Below are 22,791 nucleotides of genomic sequence, written 5' to 3'. Positions count from 1 at the left end.
AAACTGACATTTTTCCATAACTGTAATAGCAAGTATCGTGAGAATGTGGGAGGAAATTGTGAGGACAGCTGACATTTACTTCTGGTGCTGAAAAATCACAAAATGCCGGTACCATACGGTTTAAAGTTTTGGGTGTTTCAGTACTTTTCCAGCACTGGTATATGGTGCTGCCCTACTGTATAGTTATGGGATTTGGCTTTTTGGGAGGGAAAATTATCAGCATCCCCTCACAGCCAGGCAAAAACCTCTTTCAACAGAAGAGCATAAGAAGTCTGACAAACAAGAAACCATTCAGTCCATCAGCTCATGTGTTTAGCTAATAGCTAAGCCGTCCCAATATCTCATCCAAATACTTCTTAAAGGTTGTCAATGTTTTGGCTTTAACTACATGTCTGGGTAGTTTGCTCATGAGTCCTACAACTCTTTGCGTAAAGAAGTGGTTCCTGGCTTCAGTCCTAAATGCACTTCCCCTTAATTTCCACTGATGTCCTCCAGTACATGATTCAGTGCCAAGTTAAATGGATTCCACTGGAAATCTCCCATCTGCCGGGCATTATAGACTAAGCTATGCCAAAACAAGCCATCATACATATGTGACCTCCAGGCTTGTGAAAAGTAAGCAATACCACTGTGGGGCACCTGGTAGTGCAATCATTCACCACCTTGCTTCCTTTTCCATCCACAGTTCTGAGAAGATGCCCAATGAGGGAAACCTATGCTGACCCTTCCCGTGTACAAAATATAAGAAGAAGACATCTTATTTTGGAGATTAGCAACCTGCAAGACAGACCTCTGACCTTAAAACCTGATGTGGTGTTATGGGTCCACAGCTTGTTGAGCAAAGGCCGTTTTTAAATAAATAATCACCGTGCTCGCGGCTTCATGAAGGGGTGTAGTGGCCATAGCAAGCCACGGGGCGATCTGCGGTGTGGGCGTTTCTCACCAAGTGCACAGGTGAGGGACTGCCCACACCCGTGATTGTTCCCGTGGCTAATGTGCTGCAGCTGCTATGGCCCCTCACTGTATAAAAGAAGCGCGAGTCGGTTGGGAGGGGATCGATGAAAAAATTAAATGAAAAGCATGGAGGTTACAGGTAGCGAGAGCGGAAGCAGGTCGGTGCGAGAGAGAGACACACGGAGTGTGTTGTGAGCGAGCGAACGAGCGCTCATGGGCACCTGCGAGGAAGCTGGGTGTTAGGCCGACACCCAGGTGTTGACGTTGAAGTTGCAGTTGCTCCCGCTGAGCGAACAGGTAGCGGGAGTGACCAGGGAAAGGCGACTGGCCACAGAAGGCAGCGGGAGACACGAGGTTTGGTGTTGTAGTCCTTGGTGTGAGCGTCCTGGAGACTAAGGAGTCCAAGTCTCAGGCCTGGGATGAGTGCCTGACTGAAGCCAGAATCGGGAGCTCTCCAGACCTGTGTGTGAGTGTTGAAAAGGGCAGCTGCAGAGAGCGTCTCGTCTGCTGCAAAGCCTAGTTGGGAGAAGCAGGTGAGACGCTAACAGAAAAGAAGCACCAGGCTTGTCGTTTTTTTTAAAGACTGCTTCCTGAGGAACGTTTTAACCTCGGTTTTAAAGGATTGGGTTTTTTTTTTTTGTAGTATTTTTTTAACCTCCACGTTTCTTTTAATGGATTATTTATTTAATGACTCTTTTTGAATCACTGCACTTTATGGACACTTTGTTTTTGTTAGTCTTTTAATAAAAGCACTTTTGCACATCTTTGCCATGCCCTTGCTCAATTGTTATTGCCTCAACTGTCTAGCTCATCGGTGACATTACCGACGGATTTGGGTTCAAGGGCTCCCAAACAGTGATGGGAGTGTGGACCCGAACCCACATCGTCACACCTGACCACATCTCGCTACAATTTTGACTTAAACCAACAGCATATTGTTCTTTTTTGTTAACATTAGCACCAATGAGCGCATGTTATTTTTACTTCTGCCTTGCCAACTAAACAGGATGACCAGGTTGATACCCCAACATTTCTTTTGAGCTCCTGTGTTTGAACTGGCCAACAACAAATTAAATATGAGAACAGTTACTTTCCATAGGCCATCAAGCTCACATATGGTTAACTCAACTGTCCTTGCTCAGTCTGGGCACAAAATCATGCAATATCCTTACTGTTCATATAGCTAATGCTGACTTCAGTATTTAGTTGTTTTTCATGCATTGCCTTGCACTTTACATGCATGTTTACATTCTTTCACTTGTATTTATCTCAAGTGTTAATTTTGTGTATGTCATGTAACGCACACAGGGTTACGATAAAAGAGTGATTCTGATTTATTTGAAGGGACAGCCAATGAATTTGAACACTCCAGTTCCGTCCAGTCCAGCTCTTTATGGTCGTCTCTGGTCATAATATAGACAAGGGATCCCCAGGCCTGTTCTTGTTGTGGCTGCAGGTTTACACCATGGCCAATTTATTATCTGGGAGCTAATTACAGTACTGCTGCCATATGAAATGTGTGTTTTAGTTTACCTGCTGGTAGAGACAACCGATTAGCACTTTTATCCGGCAGTAAGCAAGCAGCTCACTTGGTCCCATTCGCCAATAATGTCCTCAAACACACATAACATAATTCACAGTTGAGGATAGCAATGCCTAACCCAGGCGCATGGGGAAAAGGGTGGAAACAGGCCAGTATGAATCGCCCGTACAGGGAACAGCGTCGTCAGTAAAATATCTGGAAAGAAATCACAGAGAAAAAAAAATGACAGATTGAGATATACTGACCTGCTCCAGCCCACAGAACATTTTAATAGTGTTCGCTGAATAAGAAAATCTACAGCATTAGAAATGTCTCCTGTGGCAGACTGAGAGTGGTAACGAGCCATGCTAACAAGTGGGAATTAGATTCACATTAAGATGCCGGACATGCAAACCTGCTGCTGCTGCTGCTGCCGCCGCCGCCGCCGCCGTACTCCTCCGGTATGCCGACTGGACACCGCCGGCGTACGTCGAAGAGCGTGAGTCGCACGTCACCTTCGGTGTTTTCCACATCCCAAGTCGGCACCAGTGTGAAAGGGCGGTGTCTCCCTAAGGGCACAAGTGTCGTTAGCATCGCAAAAAAATAAACAACAACAGCGAAATAGGGCGTGATTGGGGAAGGATCTCATGCATGCAACGTCACTCTTGGACAAACGCACAGATAAAATTAAATTAAGTAAACCACTTAAAAATTAAGTAAGCACCACTTAAAACCAGCAATTCCCACGCATGACAAAGGCGTACTCCTTCCGAGACACGCGGCCTCAAGCCAGACACAACTTTAATGAGTGAGACACCAGCGAACCCTTCTGGTATTCCAGCGAATCATCACTCCCAAATCTGAATATCAACACTGATTGGCTGGAAGCTCCCCTCCCGGTGACGTAATTCCTCTATGTCGAGAAGTGAAGAACTTGGACTCGAATATTTGCCGGAACTCCGAGGAGAGGGTCGTCGAATCTTCAGCTGTCCAAAGGAGTCTGCAAGCCAAAAACTTCATCGTTGTCTCCGTCTCAAAGATCTGCGTGCCCTGCTGTTGTCCTTCTCAAGGTATTAACGGTCGGTGGTGTGCGTGAGTACGGGTGAAGACTACAGTGGTGGTTGTGGGACAGAGTTGGCGAAGGGGTTTTACCGATGGAACTCGATAAGGGCGAAGGACCCTAAAGTAAAAATTTTTTGGGAAGGTTGGTGGGACACTGAGGTTTGGGATGTGGTTCGGTTGAGTGTGACTGAAAGGTCTTAGTTCTGTCCGGCAGCTGGCGGATTGGTGGAGGGTGTCATTGATAGTATATGAGCCCACGGCCGTGATCGACCCCCCGATCATCACCCCCCTTTAAAAATTTCAGGCGGGCACCCAGCACACGGTGTGACTCGACAAAAGAGCATTCTATGCGTGGTGTGGTTTTGGAATCGCTGCTCTGTCTTGATGTGTCTGCCCAGACTTGTCTTTCTGTTAAAGCTGTCCTTAGGACGGGTCTATGTGCCTTATCGTGGTTACAGTTTCGTTTTCGTTTATTGCTCTTGAAATGCATTTAATGTTAGGATAAATATCACTTAATTAGCTTCGTGTGTAGATACTTCGAGATTTTCCATTAAAGTATGAATGGCATGCCAATAAATCGGATTATGCCCTGGTTAGGCTTGTGCAACACCTTGCCGAGGAACACACGGCAGATAGTGTATGCAATACTGATCTTTAAAAAATATCAGCATTTCAAAGAACAGCTCAGAAACTTTTCTGTCCACAGAATGTCAAGCAGTCTGACTGGAAATAGCAGGGTGACAGATTCACACTACATTACTTTTATCTTTTATAGTAGGCTATCTTTCAGAGGCCATAAGTGTTTCACATGCAAATTTCTAGTTTTGACTTGCATTACATTTTAATGATGCATGTATCTATAAATGCTGTTTATGTAGCCTGGTATCTACTCCAGCGTTGGCTCCTGCTTTGTGCTGCCAGAGCAGATTGGTGCCAATATAACCTGAAACTGGATTAAGTGAGCGAAGCAAAAAGGTTGGAAACTAAATGGCAGAGAACATAATGATATAACTTTGCAACAGTATCCAGTGTTATGCTCTGTCCGACGCTCAAAAGATGTCTAAGAATTGTGATTGAGTTCTGCAAACTGTCACACCCGTTCCTAGGGATAAGATTTGTATAAAATCTAGTGACTCTAAAGAGGGCTTTACCAGCTTTGAAAACTGCCTCTCTTAATACTAATGTTTCAGATAACTTAAGTGAATGGCTTGAGTCGTATCTGATTTACTGTGGTGCTACACACAGGTAACGTAAAACAGCTTTCTGCAGTGGTCTCAGTAATTTCCACTCCGATAATTCTGGGTTTGTCTCAGTTTAAATTCATTTGATGTATCATTTGCCAGTGTGTGTTTAGTGTCAAGTTGTAGCATGACTGTCACATCCTATGTTCACATGCTTTGCCTCCTCTTTTTAACATCTTAGAACAAATGATAAATGTGATATTTAATGTAATACTAATAATACGTTATATTTATTTAGCACTTTTCCTATGCTCAAGGCATTTAAAACAAAATGATGCAAATAGTTTCTGCATAGAACAATAAACAAATACTCAACAAATACAACCAGAATGGAGCCATTGCATAAAAACATCTATTGCCTTATTATAAAAGATACTTAAGGGACAATGTCACAGAGGTTTGTGCTACTGCCTCAAGTCTAGGGTGCTGAACGTAAATTCGGGCTTGGACACATTCCAGTCCTCCCTAATCCCAAAGACAGGTCTGCCCAGACTGGCGGTGCCATTCAGTGGAATGACACCCTGTCCACAGCTGGTTTAGCTCTGCCCAGAATCCATTATTGGAATAAGCATTTTGACTCGTCTGCCTAGAGGATGGTCTTCTTACCAAAATATCCAGTCTTCTTTTGTAAAATAAGTGAGTATTGGTGTTATTGAGGAGAAGGGTTTACTCCTGGCTAGTTGTTCTTGTTCAGTTTTTATTGTATTCTCACAGGAGCCTGCTTCATTGTACAGTGAGGAGGTAAGTGAGGTTAGGTGCACTTCACTGCAGTAACTCTGCCACTCCCATGTTGGGAAATGGAAACTTTTCCTAAAGGCAGCAGGAGTGGCACACAGAAGTGTAGCAGAAAACCTGTGGACACATGCTATTAGAAGTGCTTAAGTAATCTGGGCTTAGTTTGAGTGGTCTGTCACACCCAATATTTAGCATTTTTGTATTCTATATCAGCTTGTTATTTACCAGTTGTTTAACATTTCACAGAAACCAGGCTCCTCATTTATTAATAGAGTCTTACCTATTTGGGTGCTACAATGTTTTAAATAACTAAGTCTTGCAAATCACAGACCTCACCCATACTGCCTGTGGACCAGTGCCACTTAGATTCACACTGTCGATGGGATGGTGATTTATTTATTTATTTGTTTGTCTGTTTGGTGGGGATTCCAGTAATGCACCCAACCTTGGCCTGACCCACACTCACTCACAGACAGAGGCAGAAATCTACTAAATCACATAAATGAATGAGGCATTGTCAGTCAGTCATTGTCCAACCCGCTACATCATAACACAGGGTCATGGGGGTCTGCTGGAGCCAATCCCAGCCAACACATGGCGCCAGCCCATCCCAGGGCACACACCCACAAACTAGGGACAATTTAGGATCGCCAATGCACCTAACCAGCATGTCTTTGGACTGTGGAAGGAAACCGGCGCCACTGTGCCACCATAAATGAATGAATATATTAAATGGAAATCAAGTATAAAAAACCAAATAATAAGACAACCCTTGCCTTTCCCTTTGGTGATAACAAATACAACGCACAACAATAAACACCTATAACAATCTCCATGAGTCAGTCCCATATAATGGATGGCACTGAAGCTGGGGGGAGTTGCATAGCCTGTGAACTGTAGAGGTGAATATAAAGTTTGTCCTACCGTTTCTGAAGCGTTTCGTGTTGAGATGCGTGGGAGCGTTCCCTCCAACAAAGAGGATGCAGACGGACACAAGACAAAACTTAAATCCAATACAACAGTAATGCAGGCAAACAACATCCGTGATAACAAACTGTGCTCCTTCTCTTTTTAGCTGGCACAGTTTTAAAGTTCCCACACCAACCCTTCTTGTCCCCAGCAGCCCCTGTACCCATTACAGATGTCCAATGAGGGCAATACCCTTCGGGCAGCTGGGAAATGAAGTCCATCAAGTTTTAGCACTGCTGCATTGTATAAAAGGCAAATGTGATATCTTAGCCATCACATCTTCATCAGGGATTAGCAGTGTCCCTGTATCACTTTCGATACCAGCCGCTCTCATCCTTGCTAAAAAGGCAGATGTTTGACTCAAACCTGGGATTGGAGGACAGGTCACTTTCCCCAAGGAGTTCTCCTTCAGTGCAGCTGGTAAAGTGACAGAAAAGGGAGTTGTTCTGTAATCCAGGAAGATGAGCAGCTGAGAGGTGACTTCCACCCTGAGTGAATTCCTGAACAGACACAAATTGGGCCATGACCAGATCACAAAAGGAGTAAGCAAAGCAAGGATGAAGGAGAGGAACATTTGTAGGTAAAAGCCTGATCTGTCACCATATGAAAAGGAGTTCTCCTTTAGCTCAGGTAGGCATCAAGGTCGAGTCCCACTACTGTTCTGTCATGGAAGATGAGCAGCTGAGGGAGGCCATCATCCCAAGTGAATTTCTATGCAGAAATGAGCAAACTTTTTTCAGGGTGAAAAATTAGATGCTCACCAATGGCTTATTAAAACCACTATATATATATATATATATATATATATATATATATTGTGAACTGGGACCCGGACACAGGCAGACGGACAACATAGTTCACCCAACACACGTTTATTTTTACAATATTTTACAATGCAAGAACCCCAGTGCCTCTTGCACCGATTCCCCAAAGTCCAGGCCTCTCCATCTCTGTGCCTTTCTCTTGGCCGCCTCCCGTCCTCTCTCCAGCTCTGTCCTCTTCCACCCGACATCCACTAATGACTTGAGGGAGGCGGCCCCTTAAATGGGAACCCGGATGGGCTCCAGCTGCTTCCCGGCATTCTCCTTTGGACACACCCCTGTGTGGCGGAAGTGCCGGCTGTTACCCGGAAGCCATCCGGGTGTCTCCTGTTCTCTTCCCCCCAGCACATCCTGGTGTGGTGGAAGTGCTGGGCTCCAGGGTTCCTCAGGCACCTGGGCACCTGGCGGTGGCCACGGGCCCCTACAGGGTTGGGCTTCCAAGCCCTGTACCCGAGGCCCCCAACATAACCAGGACGGACGCCCCCTCGCGGTCTGGAGGAGGCACAAGCCCTCCTCTGGTCCTCCTGGGCGTCCCGGCTGGGGACCACTATATATATATATATATATATATCAATCAAAAGTTTTCCTTTATTCCAAGACTTGCACCAGAAAACTGCAACAATGCCCTTAAAAGGGAATGGCAAGTCTCTGTGCCTTTTTCTAATGTAGATTTGTTGAGTATAGTTCTGAGGTCAGTTTGATTTAAGCTGCATGACAAATGACTGGACAGTACTAAACAGAAGACCACTCGCTACAGCCATAGTGGGCACTGTGTGCTACTTATCAACACAGCGCTCCTCTCCATACAAGAGAAGGAAGGAAGAAGCATCTGCTCTCAAAAACGAATGGACAACACTTGGGTTGTTCTGGATAGATTAGACCAAGGTAATGCCATTTGAATGCAATGCAAACATATTTGGTGCTCCTACCCACTGTAAAGCATTCTAGGAATCACAAAGTCAACAATAGAGTCCACATTGTATGAGCAGCTCTTGAGGAGAATGTGAGGCCATCTGTCAGAAAGCTGAAGCTAAACTATAAACGGGCCTGTCAATAAGACATTCACAAAAATGCAAAACAGTGATTTTAAAAGAAGAAATATAAGATTCTGCGATAGTCAAGACAAAGTCTAGAGCTCAGAACTTAAACCCTTAAGAAATACTGTGGTTGAATTAAAGTGGAGATTAGATCCAAGAAAGTCCCAAATGTCACAAAGTTGATTTCTGTTATGCGGAGTGGGCAAAAAATGAAGACGACAGAGGAACAAATTACAAGAATTGCCTACAAGGATATATTTCAACCAAAATGGAAAAAAGTAGCTTTTGAAAGTATGGCTCTACTAATTTTTTACCCTGTAACAGATAACCTTTTTTTGAATATATAATTGAAAAGAATAACCTCATTACTTGTTAATATAGATTGGTCACTTTTATATATAGATATCATTGAAGTGAATATCAAACATCCATGCACTCAGATATGTTGAAGGAACATTTGCCTTTTTGGAGGGCGGTTACTGTTTAACAGCACTGAAAATGCATTACTGCTCCATTGGAGGGTCCAGGGCACCGGTCATGTGCTGAAATATATTCATCATCCTGCTTTTTAGCTGTGAAGGGCTTACTTCCCATGAATGAGTGAATGGTATCATTGTGCCATTGAAGTGACAGAGTATGATTTTCTAGGTTTCACAGTCTCGGTTTATGCTATAAAATTCTAACAGAATGACTTAATTTTTTTCATAAATAACCATGAAGCCTTGTCTATGACAGAGTGAGGGCCAGGCCAGGCCTTCTGTGTTATTACAATTATAGTTTGACCCAGGGATCATGGCTGAGCTTCCGAAAAATTGTCAGATTTACTTTGAGCTCAAGTCTCCCAGGATTCCTCACCAACCCCAGTTTCTTTGCAGAGGGGCTTAGCTCCCCACCTGATCTTACCACAGTAACACTGTTTAATTCAATATGAAAGGTAAGTAGGACATATCCACAGGCCACATACTAACCATATTTCATTTCTTTCTTTCTTTGCAGTCTGTCAGCACTGTCTGTCTGAATACTCACCCAATGGAGCCCACCAAGAAGGGAACAAGGGGGCCACAGTCCAAGTCAGCATCCCCACGACAAGGAGCTGCAGTACCATCCGTCAAGCCCAACTCTCCTCGTCAGTCCTCTTCACAGTGCAACAAAGAGACACCCAAATATGCCCCCAGGCCAACTTTGACCAACACCACCACCAACAGGGCTGCAAGGACAGCAGATAGAAGTCCTCCTGTCCAGCCAGCCAGGACTCTAACTAGCAATCGTCCGCTCAAGTCAGTTCCTCCACAACCCTTCAAAAAGGAGGTAGACAGTGCTAAGTACACAGTTCACCCAAGGGTGCAGAAAGCAGAGGGTGGGGCACGTGCTGTCAGTCCAGAACATCAAAGTGACAATAGCAAAACTTTAGCTGCTGATACAGCTAAAGATGGCACACTGCCCACTGGGATGGAGGCCACACTCATTCCACACCCACTGCATCCCTCCATACCTGCCTCCTACACCTCGAGAAAGTTGGACAAGGAGAAGCTGTCAGCAATTGAGAGAGACACCAGGGGACAGCGTAATAACCCCAAGTGGTTTGAATGGCGTCAGAACCGCATCACTGCGTCAAATGCCCATAAAATTGCAAACAGCCGGTTTGTGAATGGCATCAGCGACGAAGTGCCTCAGTCTTACCTGCGTGCAGTGGTGAGCTCAGGTTCCAATGTTAAGACACCAGCCATGACTTGGGGCATCAACAATGAGTCTGTCGCAGTCAACCACTACCAGAAGCTGAAGTCTAAGCAACTGGGCAAGGATGTGGTGGTTGAGGACTGTGGGCTGTTCATTCACCCAGAGCATAACTGGCTGGCCGCAAGTCCAGATGGAATTGTCCGTGATTCCCAAAGCAAGCAAATTCTCAACTGCCTTGAGGTCAAGTGTCCATTCAAACATCGCAACAACACCATCAGCAAGGCCTGCACAGACAAGACCTTCTGCCTGGAACAGGCAGGCAGCTCATCTTACAGCCTGAAAAAAAAACATGACTACTACACACAGGTGCAGTGCCAGCTAGCAGTCACAGGGCTGACCAAGGCAGACTTCATTGTCTACACCAGTAAGGACATGGCTGTGGTTCCTGTTGAATATGACCCTATTTTCTGGAAGCAGACAGCTACAAAGCTGGAGATGTTCTACACCCAAGCAGTACTGCCACAACTGAAGGCTCAAAGAAGGGAGGAGTGACAGTTTTGAAAGGCCACCTCCTCTGTGGAGACTGACCTTAGCTTTGTTCACCATGTAGAGCTATTGTGTGTTAAATGGGTGCTGTGCAGATAGAACTGTCTGTGATTCTCAAAGTGAGAAATATAAAACTTTGTTTTTCCCCCCCATTTGTCAGTGTCCCTGAAGCCTCTTTTTCATGTCCAGTGTCAGTTTTATATGGTTAAAAGGGGATGACATCTGTCTTTTATTTCACCAAATCTTTAATCGACGATTGAGGAGCTAAAGCTGCTGTGGCAGCCTCATCACCCTCTCCTCCTAACTTTCCAGTAGCTGTATTTCAGACCTCACTGACCCACAACTGTACACTTTAATGACTTTCTACTGTTACACTATACTGCACTTCTCTTATTAATCCAAGTACAGTCCAAGGTATCGCCTCAATAAATACAGAATTGCTGAAAAACACAGCATTCATGCAATGAACCATGCATTTCCCACACCTCTGCCAATACATGCACATCATTGGGATTTCATCTAGAGAGGGAAAGGCAGAAGTGACAACACCAGATAAAGGAGGCAGTAATCCCCAAACTGCCATATTTGGCTGTGCTAGTGTCCAATTCTACCATTTCTAATTGTCTGAACCCACTTTTTACAATTCAGGGATCTTAGGTTGCCAGTAAACAAGTGTGGAACTGGACACCAGTGATTCTGAAGGAATCCTCACCTAAGTACATCCACATCAATGGTAGCAATTTAGAGTGGCCAATCTACTGTGCATGGAAGCAAGATGGAGAACAAAACTGCAGTAACTTGAACAAAAACCCATTTGAACACAGGAGCAATAACAAAGCTATATTCAGTAATCTAGAGTTAGATGCATTTTGGTGAAGAAGAGACCATTTAGCCTTTTCAACAAAAAAATTTGAAATATTACCAAGGTTTAAAACTCACTGCTTGACTACATTTTCACACTACAGTACTTAACTGAATGTTATCTACAGTTCCCATCTGAGAAAGTATTTCATACTTTTGTGAGATATACATTTACATAGGTCCACTATGTGCCCCTCTGTTCTTGTCAAGGTATGATTGTTAAAGCAAAACTTGATATCCATCATAAATTCTGCTTTCACAATTTTAAACATTTCAAGATCATACTACCTTTAATTAAACTGACAAAATTCAGTTCCATCAGGATTTCAGTGAGGCTTGCTTTTGAGGTTTTAGCTACATGATAAAGGAAATACTTGTGATGTCTTCTCACAATGTACTGTGTATGACCAAATTCACACAGACAGCACATATTTATGAGCTTTGCTTGTCAAGTTGGAGAGAAGAATACACTTTGGACATGGAAAGTAATGGCTAACAACAGTTATCAATTCATAAATAAAAACTAGTATATATACTTGAGGTACTTGAAATTGTACAGGTTTTAATAATTTTAGCAATGTTCTCAATTGAAAAAGAAAAAAAAACACATAACAGGTATTCTTTTCTTCTTCATCTTTCAGCTGCTCCCTTTAGGGGTTGCCACAGCAGATCATCTTTTTCAACATCTTTCTGTCCTCTGCATCTTGCTGTTACGCCCACCACCTGCATGTCCTCTCTCACCACATCCATAAACCTTCTCTTAGACCGTCATGTTTTTCTTTTACCTGGCAGCTCTATCCTTACATTTTCCCAACATACCCAGCATCTCTCCCTCTGCACATGTCCAAACCAATGCAAACTCGCCTCGCCGACTATCTTCCAAACATCCAACCTGAGTTGACCCTCTAATGTACTCATTTCTAATCCTATTCATCCTCGTCACACACAATGCAAATCTTAGCATCTTTATCTCTGCCTCCTACATGTCTCTCTCCAGTTTTCTGGTCAGTGCCGTTGTCTGTAATCTATATAACATATCTGGTCTCACTACCATATCCCTTTCCCTCTTACTGATACCCGTCTATCACAGATTACTCCCAACACTCTTCTCCACCCATTCCACCCTGCCTGCACTCTCTTCTTCACCTCTCTTCCACAATCCCCATTACTCTGTACTGTTGATCCCAAGTATTTAAACTCATCCACCTTCACCAACTCTGCTCCCACATGCACACATGCATTGTGTCTTGTTCCTACTGACCTTCATTCCTCTCCTCTCTAGAGCATATCTCCACCTCTACAGGGTCTACTCAACCTGCTCCCTTTTCTCGCTACAGATCAGAATGTCATCAGCAAACATCATTGTCCAGGAGGACTTCTGTCTAATCTCGGACAACCTGTCCATCACCATTGCAAATAAAAAAGGGCTCAGTCGATCCCTGATGTAATCCCACCTCCACGTTGAATGCATCCGTCACTCCTACCGCAGACCTCACCACTGTCACACTTCCCTCGTACATATCCTGTACAACTGTTACATACTTCTCTGCCACTCCCGATTTCCTCATACAATACCACAACTCCTCTCGAGGCACCCTGTCATATGCTTTCTCCAGGTCCACAAAGATGCAATGCAACTCCTTCTGGCCTTCTCCATACTTCTTCATCAAGACCCTCAGAGCAAACATCGCATCTGTGGTGCTCTCTCGGTATGAAACCATACTGCTGCTCACTAATCATCACCTCCTTTCATAACCGAGCTTCCACTACTCTTTCCAGTAATGTCATGAAGTAGCAGGTATTCCTTTCTCACCCATCCAAATATTTAGTAATTTCTCAAACCTACAATTCTAATTTATACCCAGCAGGAAAGCACCTCTAGTTTGCAGAGTGAAGTTCTAATTTCACAAATAAATGCAAACAGCTGAAGGAGTTGTGCCTCACATAATAAACACATGGTTAGCACTGCAGTGGAGACCCAGGTTACAAGCAAACTGGCATCTTGACATTCAATTGCAGTGAAAGGACTACACGATGGTGCTGTGGTTTAAGACAGGAACAACAACATTCCCTACTTTATGCACACCTGACAGGTACTATCACGATTCTGAATGAAACATTTATAGCTACCACAAATGAATGAGATGCATACCAGTCATGTAAATGATTTTGAACATTGGGGCATTACACATTTAAAGAAAGAGGAAAAATAAAGACTGAGGAAATTAAAGGCTACATCTTAACACAGCAATTTACTTGGATGTTTATTGCTGGATGTTACAATTCTTTGTTAGGCTGTATCTGCTGCACAAGTTTTCATAAACATGCAACTGTTTCAGTTTTGCTGCATTTAGGGTGGGGTATGAAATGTCATTACGTCACAAAATGAGTCAACGTAGAGTGAGGTTTGTTTCCAACTTTGAATTTAAGCCAGAAATTGCAAGCTCAGAGTCGTACAGAGGCAGCTGCCAAAATTTAGGATGACTCCGGCGTTTCAGAGTTTTTCCAGCTCCCATCCAAAAAAGCACAGCCTTAACCCTGAAGCTAACCTAAGCTACAAATGTTAAAGGGTACTTTGATTAGAAGTCACTGTCATAATAAGTAATTTGCATTTTATTATTAATTCCTTCCTCACAAGCTGCAAATAAGTTGATTGATCACAAACGTTAAAGTGCACAAAGTATGAAAACCTTTCATAGGCCTAAAGGTACCTCACATGTTATGACCATCAAACTCTAGTACTTACCCAGGAGATGTTATTCACACATGTGAAAGTACACGTATAAAAATAAAGAGTGCTGCATCCTTTCCCCCAACTTACTGCCCGATAAATCACAAAAACCATGTGGGCTTCAACTCCCACTTCCAGGGAGAGTACAGCTATACTGGCCTGGGTAAACAGGAATCAGAGAAAAATGCTGATGCCATCAGCTGTTCCTCAAGGTACACTTATCTAGCCCAGAGCACCCACCATCTAATATAGGTAGAGTAACTGTTTTCAACCTCTAGCCCTCTGCCAAATGATCTTCAGTTGTGTAGACAAACCACACTGGAACTCAGTCACACACAAACACATGCACTGTCAAAGCTGGGATCCCCGACAATACATGCCGCATGTCTGCAGGACATGAAGTCACCTCATTGGCTGAGAGTTCAGGTTTATTTGCAGCTTGTAAATCCTCATAACTGTTAGAATAATTTAGGAACGGTATATCAAACAAATTGCAGTTCTCTGAAGATGTGGCATCATAGCAGCTTCGAGCTTATAAAAAGCCCTCCTTGCAAAACTGTTCATGCAAAATGTCCCTGTATTCATCAAAGCCACCCTCAATCCTTCGGACAGTTCCAATCTCGCACACCCATAACTCCCTGCACACCATGCGAATGAGCCGCTCATCATGGGATACCAGGACCACTCCACCCTGTAAAGAAAGAGAGATAATGTCACTAGTCAGCATGGTGCACAATCCAGTGGAAACCAATGGATGGGCATTTGCTTCATTATACCTTGAACTTGGTCAATGCTCTGCCAAGAGCCTCAATTGTCTCCATGTCCAGATGGTTGGTGGGCTCATCAAGTATATACAGGTTAGGGCTTGGAGACAGGAGAAGAAAAAAAAAAAAAAAAATAAAGAGCTAGTGAAAAACTAGTCAAAGCACAGAAAAGGAGAAGTAGGATTAAGTGCTGCCAGGGAATCTCCACACATTAAACAGGCGAGCCCAAAACTTCTAAACCACAAGCATCCTAGCATATGAACTGTTGAGAGCAAATCATAACAATTATAGGCATACACGATAATAATATAATTTTACTTATATAACACCTTTCCAATGCTCAAAGTATAGACTTGCTATAGACTTTACCATGGCATTGTCATTTGTGCAAAAGCCACTCTGCTTTTCTGTCCCCCAGACAGACTGGCAACAGGTCGCAGAGCCAGCTCTCCTGAGATCCCATAACCTCCTAGCTGATGCCTATACTCCTCCTCTGGTCTGCCTAAGATAGGAAATGAGAGTGTTGTTTTCAGTGAGAGAATCACAATGGTACATCAGAGTCTTGATTTTAAATACTACTGCACCACATCATGAACACTGACTGTGCAGATTTTATGTTACTACCTGGGAACCTGCTGGACAGCAGCTCTACTGAGTTCATATTGAGGTCAAGCTGGTCAACATGGTGTTGGCTGAAGTAGCCAATCTTCAGATTCCTATTTGAAGAAGAAAAAAAAAGAAGTAACTAAAGCTGAGAAATACTGTTATACCTTGAGAAGTAGGGTCTAAGCATCATAGGTTACCTGTGTGCATGTCTAATCCCTCTTACTGGTGTTAGATCTCCCAACAGCAGTTTGAGGAGAGTTGATTTCCCAGCCCCATTTTCACCTACCTGTACAAAAAAAAAAAAAAGAAATACATTCAGAAATTGCCTCAAGTGGGCAATTAATGCAGCATGCTTAACTGTGCAGTATTCTGTGGTTTACTCTTGTCGAGCACCTCTGGAGGCTAAGTATGTGGCATCAAAGAGGTCATCCTACTGCTCTGTAATCACTTGTACAATCCACTCACAATGCAAATCCGTGACTCAAGATCAGCAGAGACACAAAGGTTCTTGAAGAGTGCCTGCTCTGGAGTGTAGAAGAACTCAACCTCATCCAACTGTAGCACAGGTGGCGAGAGCTTCTCAAAGTTATCTGGGAGCCTGCAGATAGAAAATAATGCTGCTGGGTCGGCCATATTGTATAGAATGAAGCACACAGCCAAAAGATAAGAGTGGAGTTTGGGGTTGAGGTGTGAAGTACCCAAGGAACAGTCTGCGCAGCCACTAGTGCCACCTGGAAGGTCCAGTGGCTGAAGCCGCATGCAGTCTTTGCCACCCAGTCACTCACACGCTGAGCCCGCAGGATATCAAGCAGCAGAAATGCGTTACCGTAAGATGACCTCCGTCTCCTTCTCAACAGGCTTCAACTCAGGTCTGAATACAAAAAGAAAAGCATTATTTAGTCACTCAGCATTATCTTACCCTTCTTTACCTCACAACTATAAATGAGTAACTTGCAGTACACTTCTGTAAGAACTCCAATCTCAGCACTTTAGAGTCATTCCCACACCAGTAAACTTTGGTACTGTCAATATGCCCAGTGAGCTGTCGTTGTCCTACTACCCGCAAGTATGCCCCAGAGTATACACTAAAGTAAAATCCCACACCAAGCCAGCCACACATCATTCCACTTACAGTTTTTCCAAAAGCTTCAATTTGCTCTGCACTTGTGAGGCCCGGTTTGCGTTGTACCGGAAACGGTCAATGAACACCTGGCAAGAGAGAATATCTGAGTGTCTATCCCAAAATCTGCAATATCAAGAGTTCTCCATAGAACCACCTCACTACCTCTAACCTGAATGTGCTCTCTGTATTGCTGCTGTGCTTCAAACTCTCTCTGCTGGTTCTTTAATCGATCCTCCTTGGTCTTAATAAAGTTCTCATAGTCGCCTCGATACGTGTCCAGTCGCTGCGAGTGCAAGTGAATGATATCTGTCGCTACAGCATTCAGAAAGTTACGGTCATGAGAAACGACGAGTATGGTGGATTGCCATGTCTGATGAGGAGCATAAAAAAAAAAAAAGGCACACTTATTCCATGAATCCCTCCATTCTGATCAGCCATTAACTCACTTCAGTACAGTTTCCACACATTCCTTTCCAGGCAACAATTCTTCCACCCACTCCACCCAACATATCAAGCCCAGTCCACATCCATTTGCCCAGCCCATGTCTACCTGAAGGTAGTTCTCCAGCCACAGGATGGCCCTGATGTCCAACATGTTAGTGGGCTCTGTAACAAAGCAATCAGTTAGTAAGTCTCTTTGTCATCGTGCCTGATTACACACTGCTACAACAGGTCTCTTACTAAAATCCTTTCATGATGCAACAGTGGAAACAAGTAAAGAATACAAAGTAGAAAAGTACCCTTTAGCCAACACAAGTACACATCACTCACCATCAAGCAGGAGTAGGTCTGGCCTGAAAAAGCAAGAAGAGATTTACTCAGCATAATGTTCCTAACACCCATGGCCAAGTCTCAGTTCTTAGCAGCCTAGAACTGGAGAATACACATGAGGCAGAGCAGAATAAATTCAGCAGGAAACAAGTCCAAGTCATAGTAAACTACACAGATCCCTTACTTTGCAAAGAGTGCCCGAGCCAATGCCAGTCTCATCCTCCACCCTCCAGAAAATTCCCTGCAAAGACAGAAAATTAAATAAAATTCAGATGAGTCCTTTCTCTTATTCATCCCTAATGCCCAACTAATTCTATTACAGTGAAGAAATGCCCACCAACCAATCAGGGTAGAATAATTGATTTTGTAGTACAGAATGGCATGCCTCAGACTTACACCCATCCATGTCATCCATACAATTACTTACTTAGTGGCCTGCTGCTGCATCTTGGAAGAGAAGCCCAGACCCGCAAGGATCACAGAGGCCCTGTGGCACATAGAGAAATTATTAACTTCAAAAGACTCATATTGCACATGCCTTCAGGAACTGTCCTCTTGCCATAAAATGTAGAATGGTGTGCACTAGGTCAGTGGTGCTCAAGTTCAGTTCTAGAGAATCCTGAGGTTTTTGATCAAACCAGTTTCACAATCAGTGAGCCGTTTTACCTCTTATTGATGTCATTGTTTATATACCTGAGATTTTTATTTTCCATTCAAAAAACTAGACAGATTTACATTTAGCTTTTTTTTCTTTTTAATTCACCTTTTCCTGTACAGTTGGCTCAGAATAGTGAGAATTAATTATATAAACAGTCAACACCAGTGTAAACAATACTGAATGCTAAAGAGAAACCACTTCAGCATTACCCTCTTGAAAGTGCATCTATACATAATGTATATATAAAATTCTAAGGGCTGTCTGTCTAACATTCAAAAACTTGCACACTGGTTAGCATTTGATGATTAATCTTGACCTCAATCAACATCTTATACTGTGACAAATGCAACACAGCCCATAAATTGGATATCCAGCCTGCAGACACCACAAAATTTGAATTTGACTCCTTTGACTCCACCAAAGATGTGTGCATTGCTTTACAGGAAATGAATGGCCACACGCAACATAGCTTGTACAAAAACTGCAAGGATGCTGCATATCTGGCATGAAAATGGAACAAAGGTAAACGCACACAAACAACTCTGCAAAACACGTTGCCCAGGCCGTAACATTTTGTCACCGTCGGCCATGAAGAGATAGCAAGACACTGGCACACATACCAAACCAAAAGATCAATGTAAACTTACACAGGAGGTGCAAGGCTAAATGATTTAGAAAACTTCTATTGATAATCCACCATCCCACAAGTAAAAGGTCGATGACACCGATGTGCTCAACTCCAATGCACATTCAACAGACAGTGCTGCAGCTCCACCTGCTATGCTTTAAGTACAAGATATAAACTTCATCACAAAACAAAGTGATACACACCATGATAGAAGTAGCTGCACCCACAACTACCACTGATTGGCATGTGGAATGTGCATCACTATGAGATGCGCTTCAACTGCGGAATAGATTGCAGGCTATAATCCCTCAGGATATGGTATGTATGTTGTCAAATGAGATGAGGACAAAAAAAAAAATGTTAATGTATGACAGCACTCAACGCCAATGGGGAAATCCTTCTACCCCTCCCAATTCACTCTTGCACCACTCAAAATTCATAGAGAACTCCCTCTGACCACGCTCCTCAATAGTGCATGTCAGTATTGCAACATATGAAACTTTCCACAGTAAACTGCACAGTCACTGTAGGCACTGCATGTATATACCTCTTCAGGTGAAGTGCTTAGAAGATTTCATTGATGCTACTAGTCCTTATGCCCAAGCCTCCATGAATAGAAAGCAACTTAGAGAACAACCCGCACAAATAAACGTCATTCACCTTCCAGAAGTTAAAAAGTACTTCCTTTCCACTTTTAGACAAGGCCAGAACTGTTGCACAGATTTGACTTGGTGTTTTCCATGTTGTTTACCTTTTTTCAATAAAACATTTCTTTCACATTACACCAACTTGCCTTTTCTATTTCCTTTTATTTGAGGACTAGAAGAACACATATGCAGTATAAAAAGTTCCTTATCCTTGTCATCCATAAGTCCCTCTGTTGATAATCCCTCACTACATGGGGACTGTGTTTATAATTCATAATCAAGTTGGTCATTATATTGGTGGCCTTCACCCCTTTTAATCCCTTGTTCTTGGAGGACAGAAGGGGAATGTTCTAGTAGTTATTAAATAATTGCTTAAGTAACCAGTAAAAAAATAAAAATAAAAAAAGTAAAAACCAAAACAAGATTATTGCAACCCACTTAACATGCAACTATCCTTGTTTTTTTTTCATTAAAAAATGTCAGAACCAGTAACTCTTGAATTAATATATAAAAAAAAATTGGGAAATGATAAATTGTCTAATTAAATTAGGAGTCCGATTAAAACAATAAATTGGTTTGGATAAAATCCAACAACAACAGGGGACCTTCCAAGACTGAACTAGAGAACAAACAACACTTGATCAAATGACACCAGCAGGCCTACCTTGCTGGTGCTTTGTCTGCTTCAATCTCTTCAAGTTTGGAGTAGATTTCTGATAATTTGGCACTCTCTGTTCCATCTGACCTGGACAGGAAACAGGAGGAAGGCATTTACTTCCTGCAGCCCAGTTAGACCACCCTTGCAAATATGTAGACATGTACTCACTGTCCAGCAGCAATGCGGGCATTCAATTCCTTTTCATCCTTCAGCAGGCCTTCCCTCACCGTGTCACTATCTAGCACACTTTGCAAAGCTGTCGTGTCATCTCCAGCCACTTCTTGTTCCACATGTAGAATGCTGATGTGAGAGGGCACACGCAAGTTGCGGCTTGCCATCATCTTTAGTAATGTGGTCTTTCCAAGACCATTACGCCCAACTAAGCCGTACCGGCGGCCATATGTTAGTGTAAGTTCAGCTCCAGTTAGCAAGGATCTGGGGGCAACAAACATTTATGAGCCTCAACAAACACTTGCATATTCTTAGACAATCTACGAACAGGCTTGAAGTACTCCAATTCATACCGGTCACCATAAGCAACATCGAAGTTCTCGATCCTGATATCATAGGATTTGCTTTTTCCAGATGTTTCAATGCGACTCTCCTTTTTACTGGAAGCCTGACTGGCAGAGGCTTCCTCCAAAACACTAGAGGCAAAATTCACATATTCACATATTACCCCCTACAGTAAAATGAAATGCTGCTTAGAAGACACATGACAATCACTAAAGGAAATTCTCAGTGCTCTCCAACACTCACATAAGTGAAATGTTACAAAGTAGTCAGAAGAACAGCTAACCCCTTGAGGGTCCAGTAATGCCAACAGATTGTGAAATGCCATAGGACAGGTGCTATAAGCTCCACAGTCAACAGCTTCAGGCTATAGCTTATTTTAACTCAGAATACCCACACAGGTCCAGATGTCTTCTGGGAATCTTTCTCTGTCCTTCTCTCATGTTTTGCTTTCAATTTCGCTTCAGCTTTTTCCAGCTTCTTAGCATCTACTGTCTGTAAAATACAGAAAAGAGGTAATTTTGGCCCTAAAGAGAACAGAACATAAAGTTAACAAGAAAAATGTAGTTAATAGGGAGTAATGAGTAAATTAAACATATATGCAAACTACTGTATCAAGTAAGAGTGATTCAGATACAAATTAATTCTTGTAAATTAGTACACAAGTGCCTATTAAATTGGGAATTATGTTTATTAGTGTATAGTAAGTTATTGTAAGCATTCTCGCATGTGTTTGTTTACCGTGTTCTGTGCTCTCTTGATCATCCAGATGCCTTGCACATCATTTGCAGCATCATCTACAATGGGGGGAAAAGTATCAATTTTTGAAGGGGCAATTTGGGGTCTGACACATACACCCATTATTACTACATTCTTCTCCTCTCTTACCATATTCTCCAGCCATCTGGGACAGTTGGACAGGTGCATCCAATAAAACCTGCTGTTTCACAGAGTTGCAGTCACTGTAGGTAAAGAGTGGCCATTTGTTAATAAACTAAGGGCATCCTTTCAAAAAAAGCAAAAGGGAAAGAAAGACTCACAGCTTAAAAGTGTTGAACATCTGTAGGCAAATTTCCCGGATGTCATCTTCATTCTTGGAATCCGAAGACACCTCCTGCAGCACACCCCCAATGGCATCAAACACCTCCTCACCATCCTCAAAATCAGTACTGCCACACTCCAACACACCTAAAGGAACAAAAATATGCATCACTATATATATTTTGAAAAATTGCTGGGTCAGTTTAAGTAGCTTCAAAATGGAAACATTTAGTGATCTTTGATGTGGAATATCCTCTTGACATAGATCGGTTCTCCTGATTGTCGCTCTCCCTGGAAAAATACTGTCAGAGAGAGAAAGATATGGCTTTGTTCTACACTTAAAGACGATGTACATCAGACTCAAAGAGCAGCCACATACTACATTTTCTCTCTTCTTGATGTTATTCTTATTGGAAAATGCCCTACTGCATGTTTACTATGACATTTCTACACTCATACAGTGTTCCACAAGCTTGTACTACATGACTGACATTTTCTACTTCCTCACTTTATAAAGTGTTCTGGTGTCATGCTTCCAATGAAAGATGCTACGGTGCTGTAAAAAAACGTATTTGCCTGTTTCCTAAAATCCTCTGCTTTTACATATTTTACACAATGAATTTAGACTAAAATGGGACACCTAAGAGAAATACAGTATTAGAGAAAGGCAACGAAAGTGAACAAACAATAGTTTTTAGATCATGAGTTTCTTTAAACAAGTTATCTAACATGTAAAAAAAATAATTGCACCCTCACGCCCCCAAACCCCCACCCCCCTCTCCGAGTTTTATTTCTTGGTTGCAGCACCCACCTGCAAGTATATGCACATACTTCCTACAATTCTATACCAGTCTTTCACATCTCTGTTTAGGAATTTTATTCCACTGTCCCTTGCAAAATTGCTTTAATTTAGAAACACTGGTAGGTATGACACATAGGATATAGAAATGTGAGATATAAATACACAATGGGAGGTCTGAAACTTGAAAATATCTCTTATGAGAAGGATCTAGGAGTCAAAGTGGACTCATAACTACTATATACATCCAGACAGAGTACAGAAGTGATCAAAAAGCCTAACAATGTTTAGATTCCATGATTTGTGGAGTCCAAGTGAACTGGGTTTATGCCTAAATTATAGAGTGTACCGGTGACGCCTCACCTGGAGTAGTATGTACAGTTTTGGTATCCATACCAAAAAACAAAAATGGTGGCGATATAGAAAA

At 42.7% G+C, this 22,791-nt stretch overlaps 2 protein-coding genes and 1 long non-coding RNA gene across 3 annotated transcripts in view; 1 reads left to right on the top strand and 2 right to left on the bottom strand.

Moving 5' to 3' along the window:
* Positions 1-2,272: 2,272 nt before the first annotated feature.
* LOC120536610 lies at positions 2,273-3,312 on the bottom strand. Its single transcript, XR_005635158.1, has 3 exons — positions 3,201-3,312; positions 2,892-3,045; positions 2,273-2,692 (listed from the first exon to the last, which is right to left on the bottom strand). It is a non-coding gene; the product is annotated as an uncharacterized LOC120536610 (long non-coding RNA).
* A 93-nt stretch (positions 3,313-3,405) lies between these two features.
* LOC120536601 lies at positions 3,406-10,716 on the top strand. The gene is made up of 2 exons (XM_039765008.1): positions 3,406-3,546; positions 9,338-10,716. Exon 2 carries the CDS (start codon positions 9,371-9,373, stop codon positions 10,568-10,570), a length of 1,200 nt encoding a protein of 399 aa, XP_039620942.1. The 5' UTR covers positions 3,406-3,546; positions 9,338-9,370; the 3' UTR covers positions 10,571-10,716.
* A 2,960-nt stretch (positions 10,717-13,676) lies between these two features.
* The window catches only part of abcf3 (ATP-binding cassette, sub-family F (GCN20), member 3), a 19,207-nt gene continuing 10,092 nt past the window's right edge, over positions 13,677-22,791 (bottom strand). The window contains exons 2-21 of the mRNA XM_039764997.1: positions 21,565-21,712; positions 21,413-21,486; positions 21,266-21,321; positions 20,922-21,019; positions 20,536-20,658; positions 20,180-20,446; positions 20,018-20,098; positions 17,848-17,907; positions 17,605-17,661; positions 17,421-17,443; positions 17,200-17,255; positions 16,819-17,019; positions 16,659-16,735; positions 16,353-16,397; positions 15,992-16,124; positions 15,724-15,812; positions 15,545-15,636; positions 15,290-15,422; positions 14,933-15,020; positions 13,677-14,847 (exon numbers count right to left, since the gene is read on the bottom strand). Of these exons, the coding sequence (XP_039620931.1) occupies positions 14,689-14,847; positions 14,933-15,020; positions 15,290-15,422; positions 15,545-15,636; positions 15,724-15,812; positions 15,992-16,124; positions 16,353-16,397; positions 16,659-16,735; positions 16,819-17,019; positions 17,200-17,255; positions 17,421-17,443; positions 17,605-17,661; positions 17,848-17,907; positions 20,018-20,098; positions 20,180-20,446; positions 20,536-20,658; positions 20,922-21,019; positions 21,266-21,321; positions 21,413-21,486; positions 21,565-21,712 (2,060 nt within the window). The 3' untranslated portion in view covers positions 13,677-14,688. The remainder of the gene's footprint in view (positions 14,848-14,932; positions 15,021-15,289; positions 15,423-15,544; positions 15,637-15,723; positions 15,813-15,991; positions 16,125-16,352; positions 16,398-16,658; positions 16,736-16,818; positions 17,020-17,199; positions 17,256-17,420; positions 17,444-17,604; positions 17,662-17,847; positions 17,908-20,017; positions 20,099-20,179; positions 20,447-20,535; positions 20,659-20,921; positions 21,020-21,265; positions 21,322-21,412; positions 21,487-21,564; positions 21,713-22,791) is intronic.

The sequence above is a fragment of the Polypterus senegalus genome, chromosome 1 (assembly GCF_016835505.1).
Source record: "Polypterus senegalus isolate Bchr_013 chromosome 1, ASM1683550v1, whole genome shotgun sequence".
Lineage (NCBI taxonomy): Eukaryota > Metazoa > Chordata > Cladistia > Polypteriformes > Polypteridae > Polypterus > Polypterus senegalus.
Note: the sequence above shows the minus strand (reverse complement) of the source record. Positions and strands in the feature narration are given on the sequence as shown.

What these genes read in the sequence shown, in the direction of transcription:
- LOC120536601 (XM_039765008.1), top strand. Translation starts at nt 9,371, where the DNA reads ATGGAGCCCACCAAGAAGGGAACAAGGGGGCCACAGTCCAAGTCAGCA.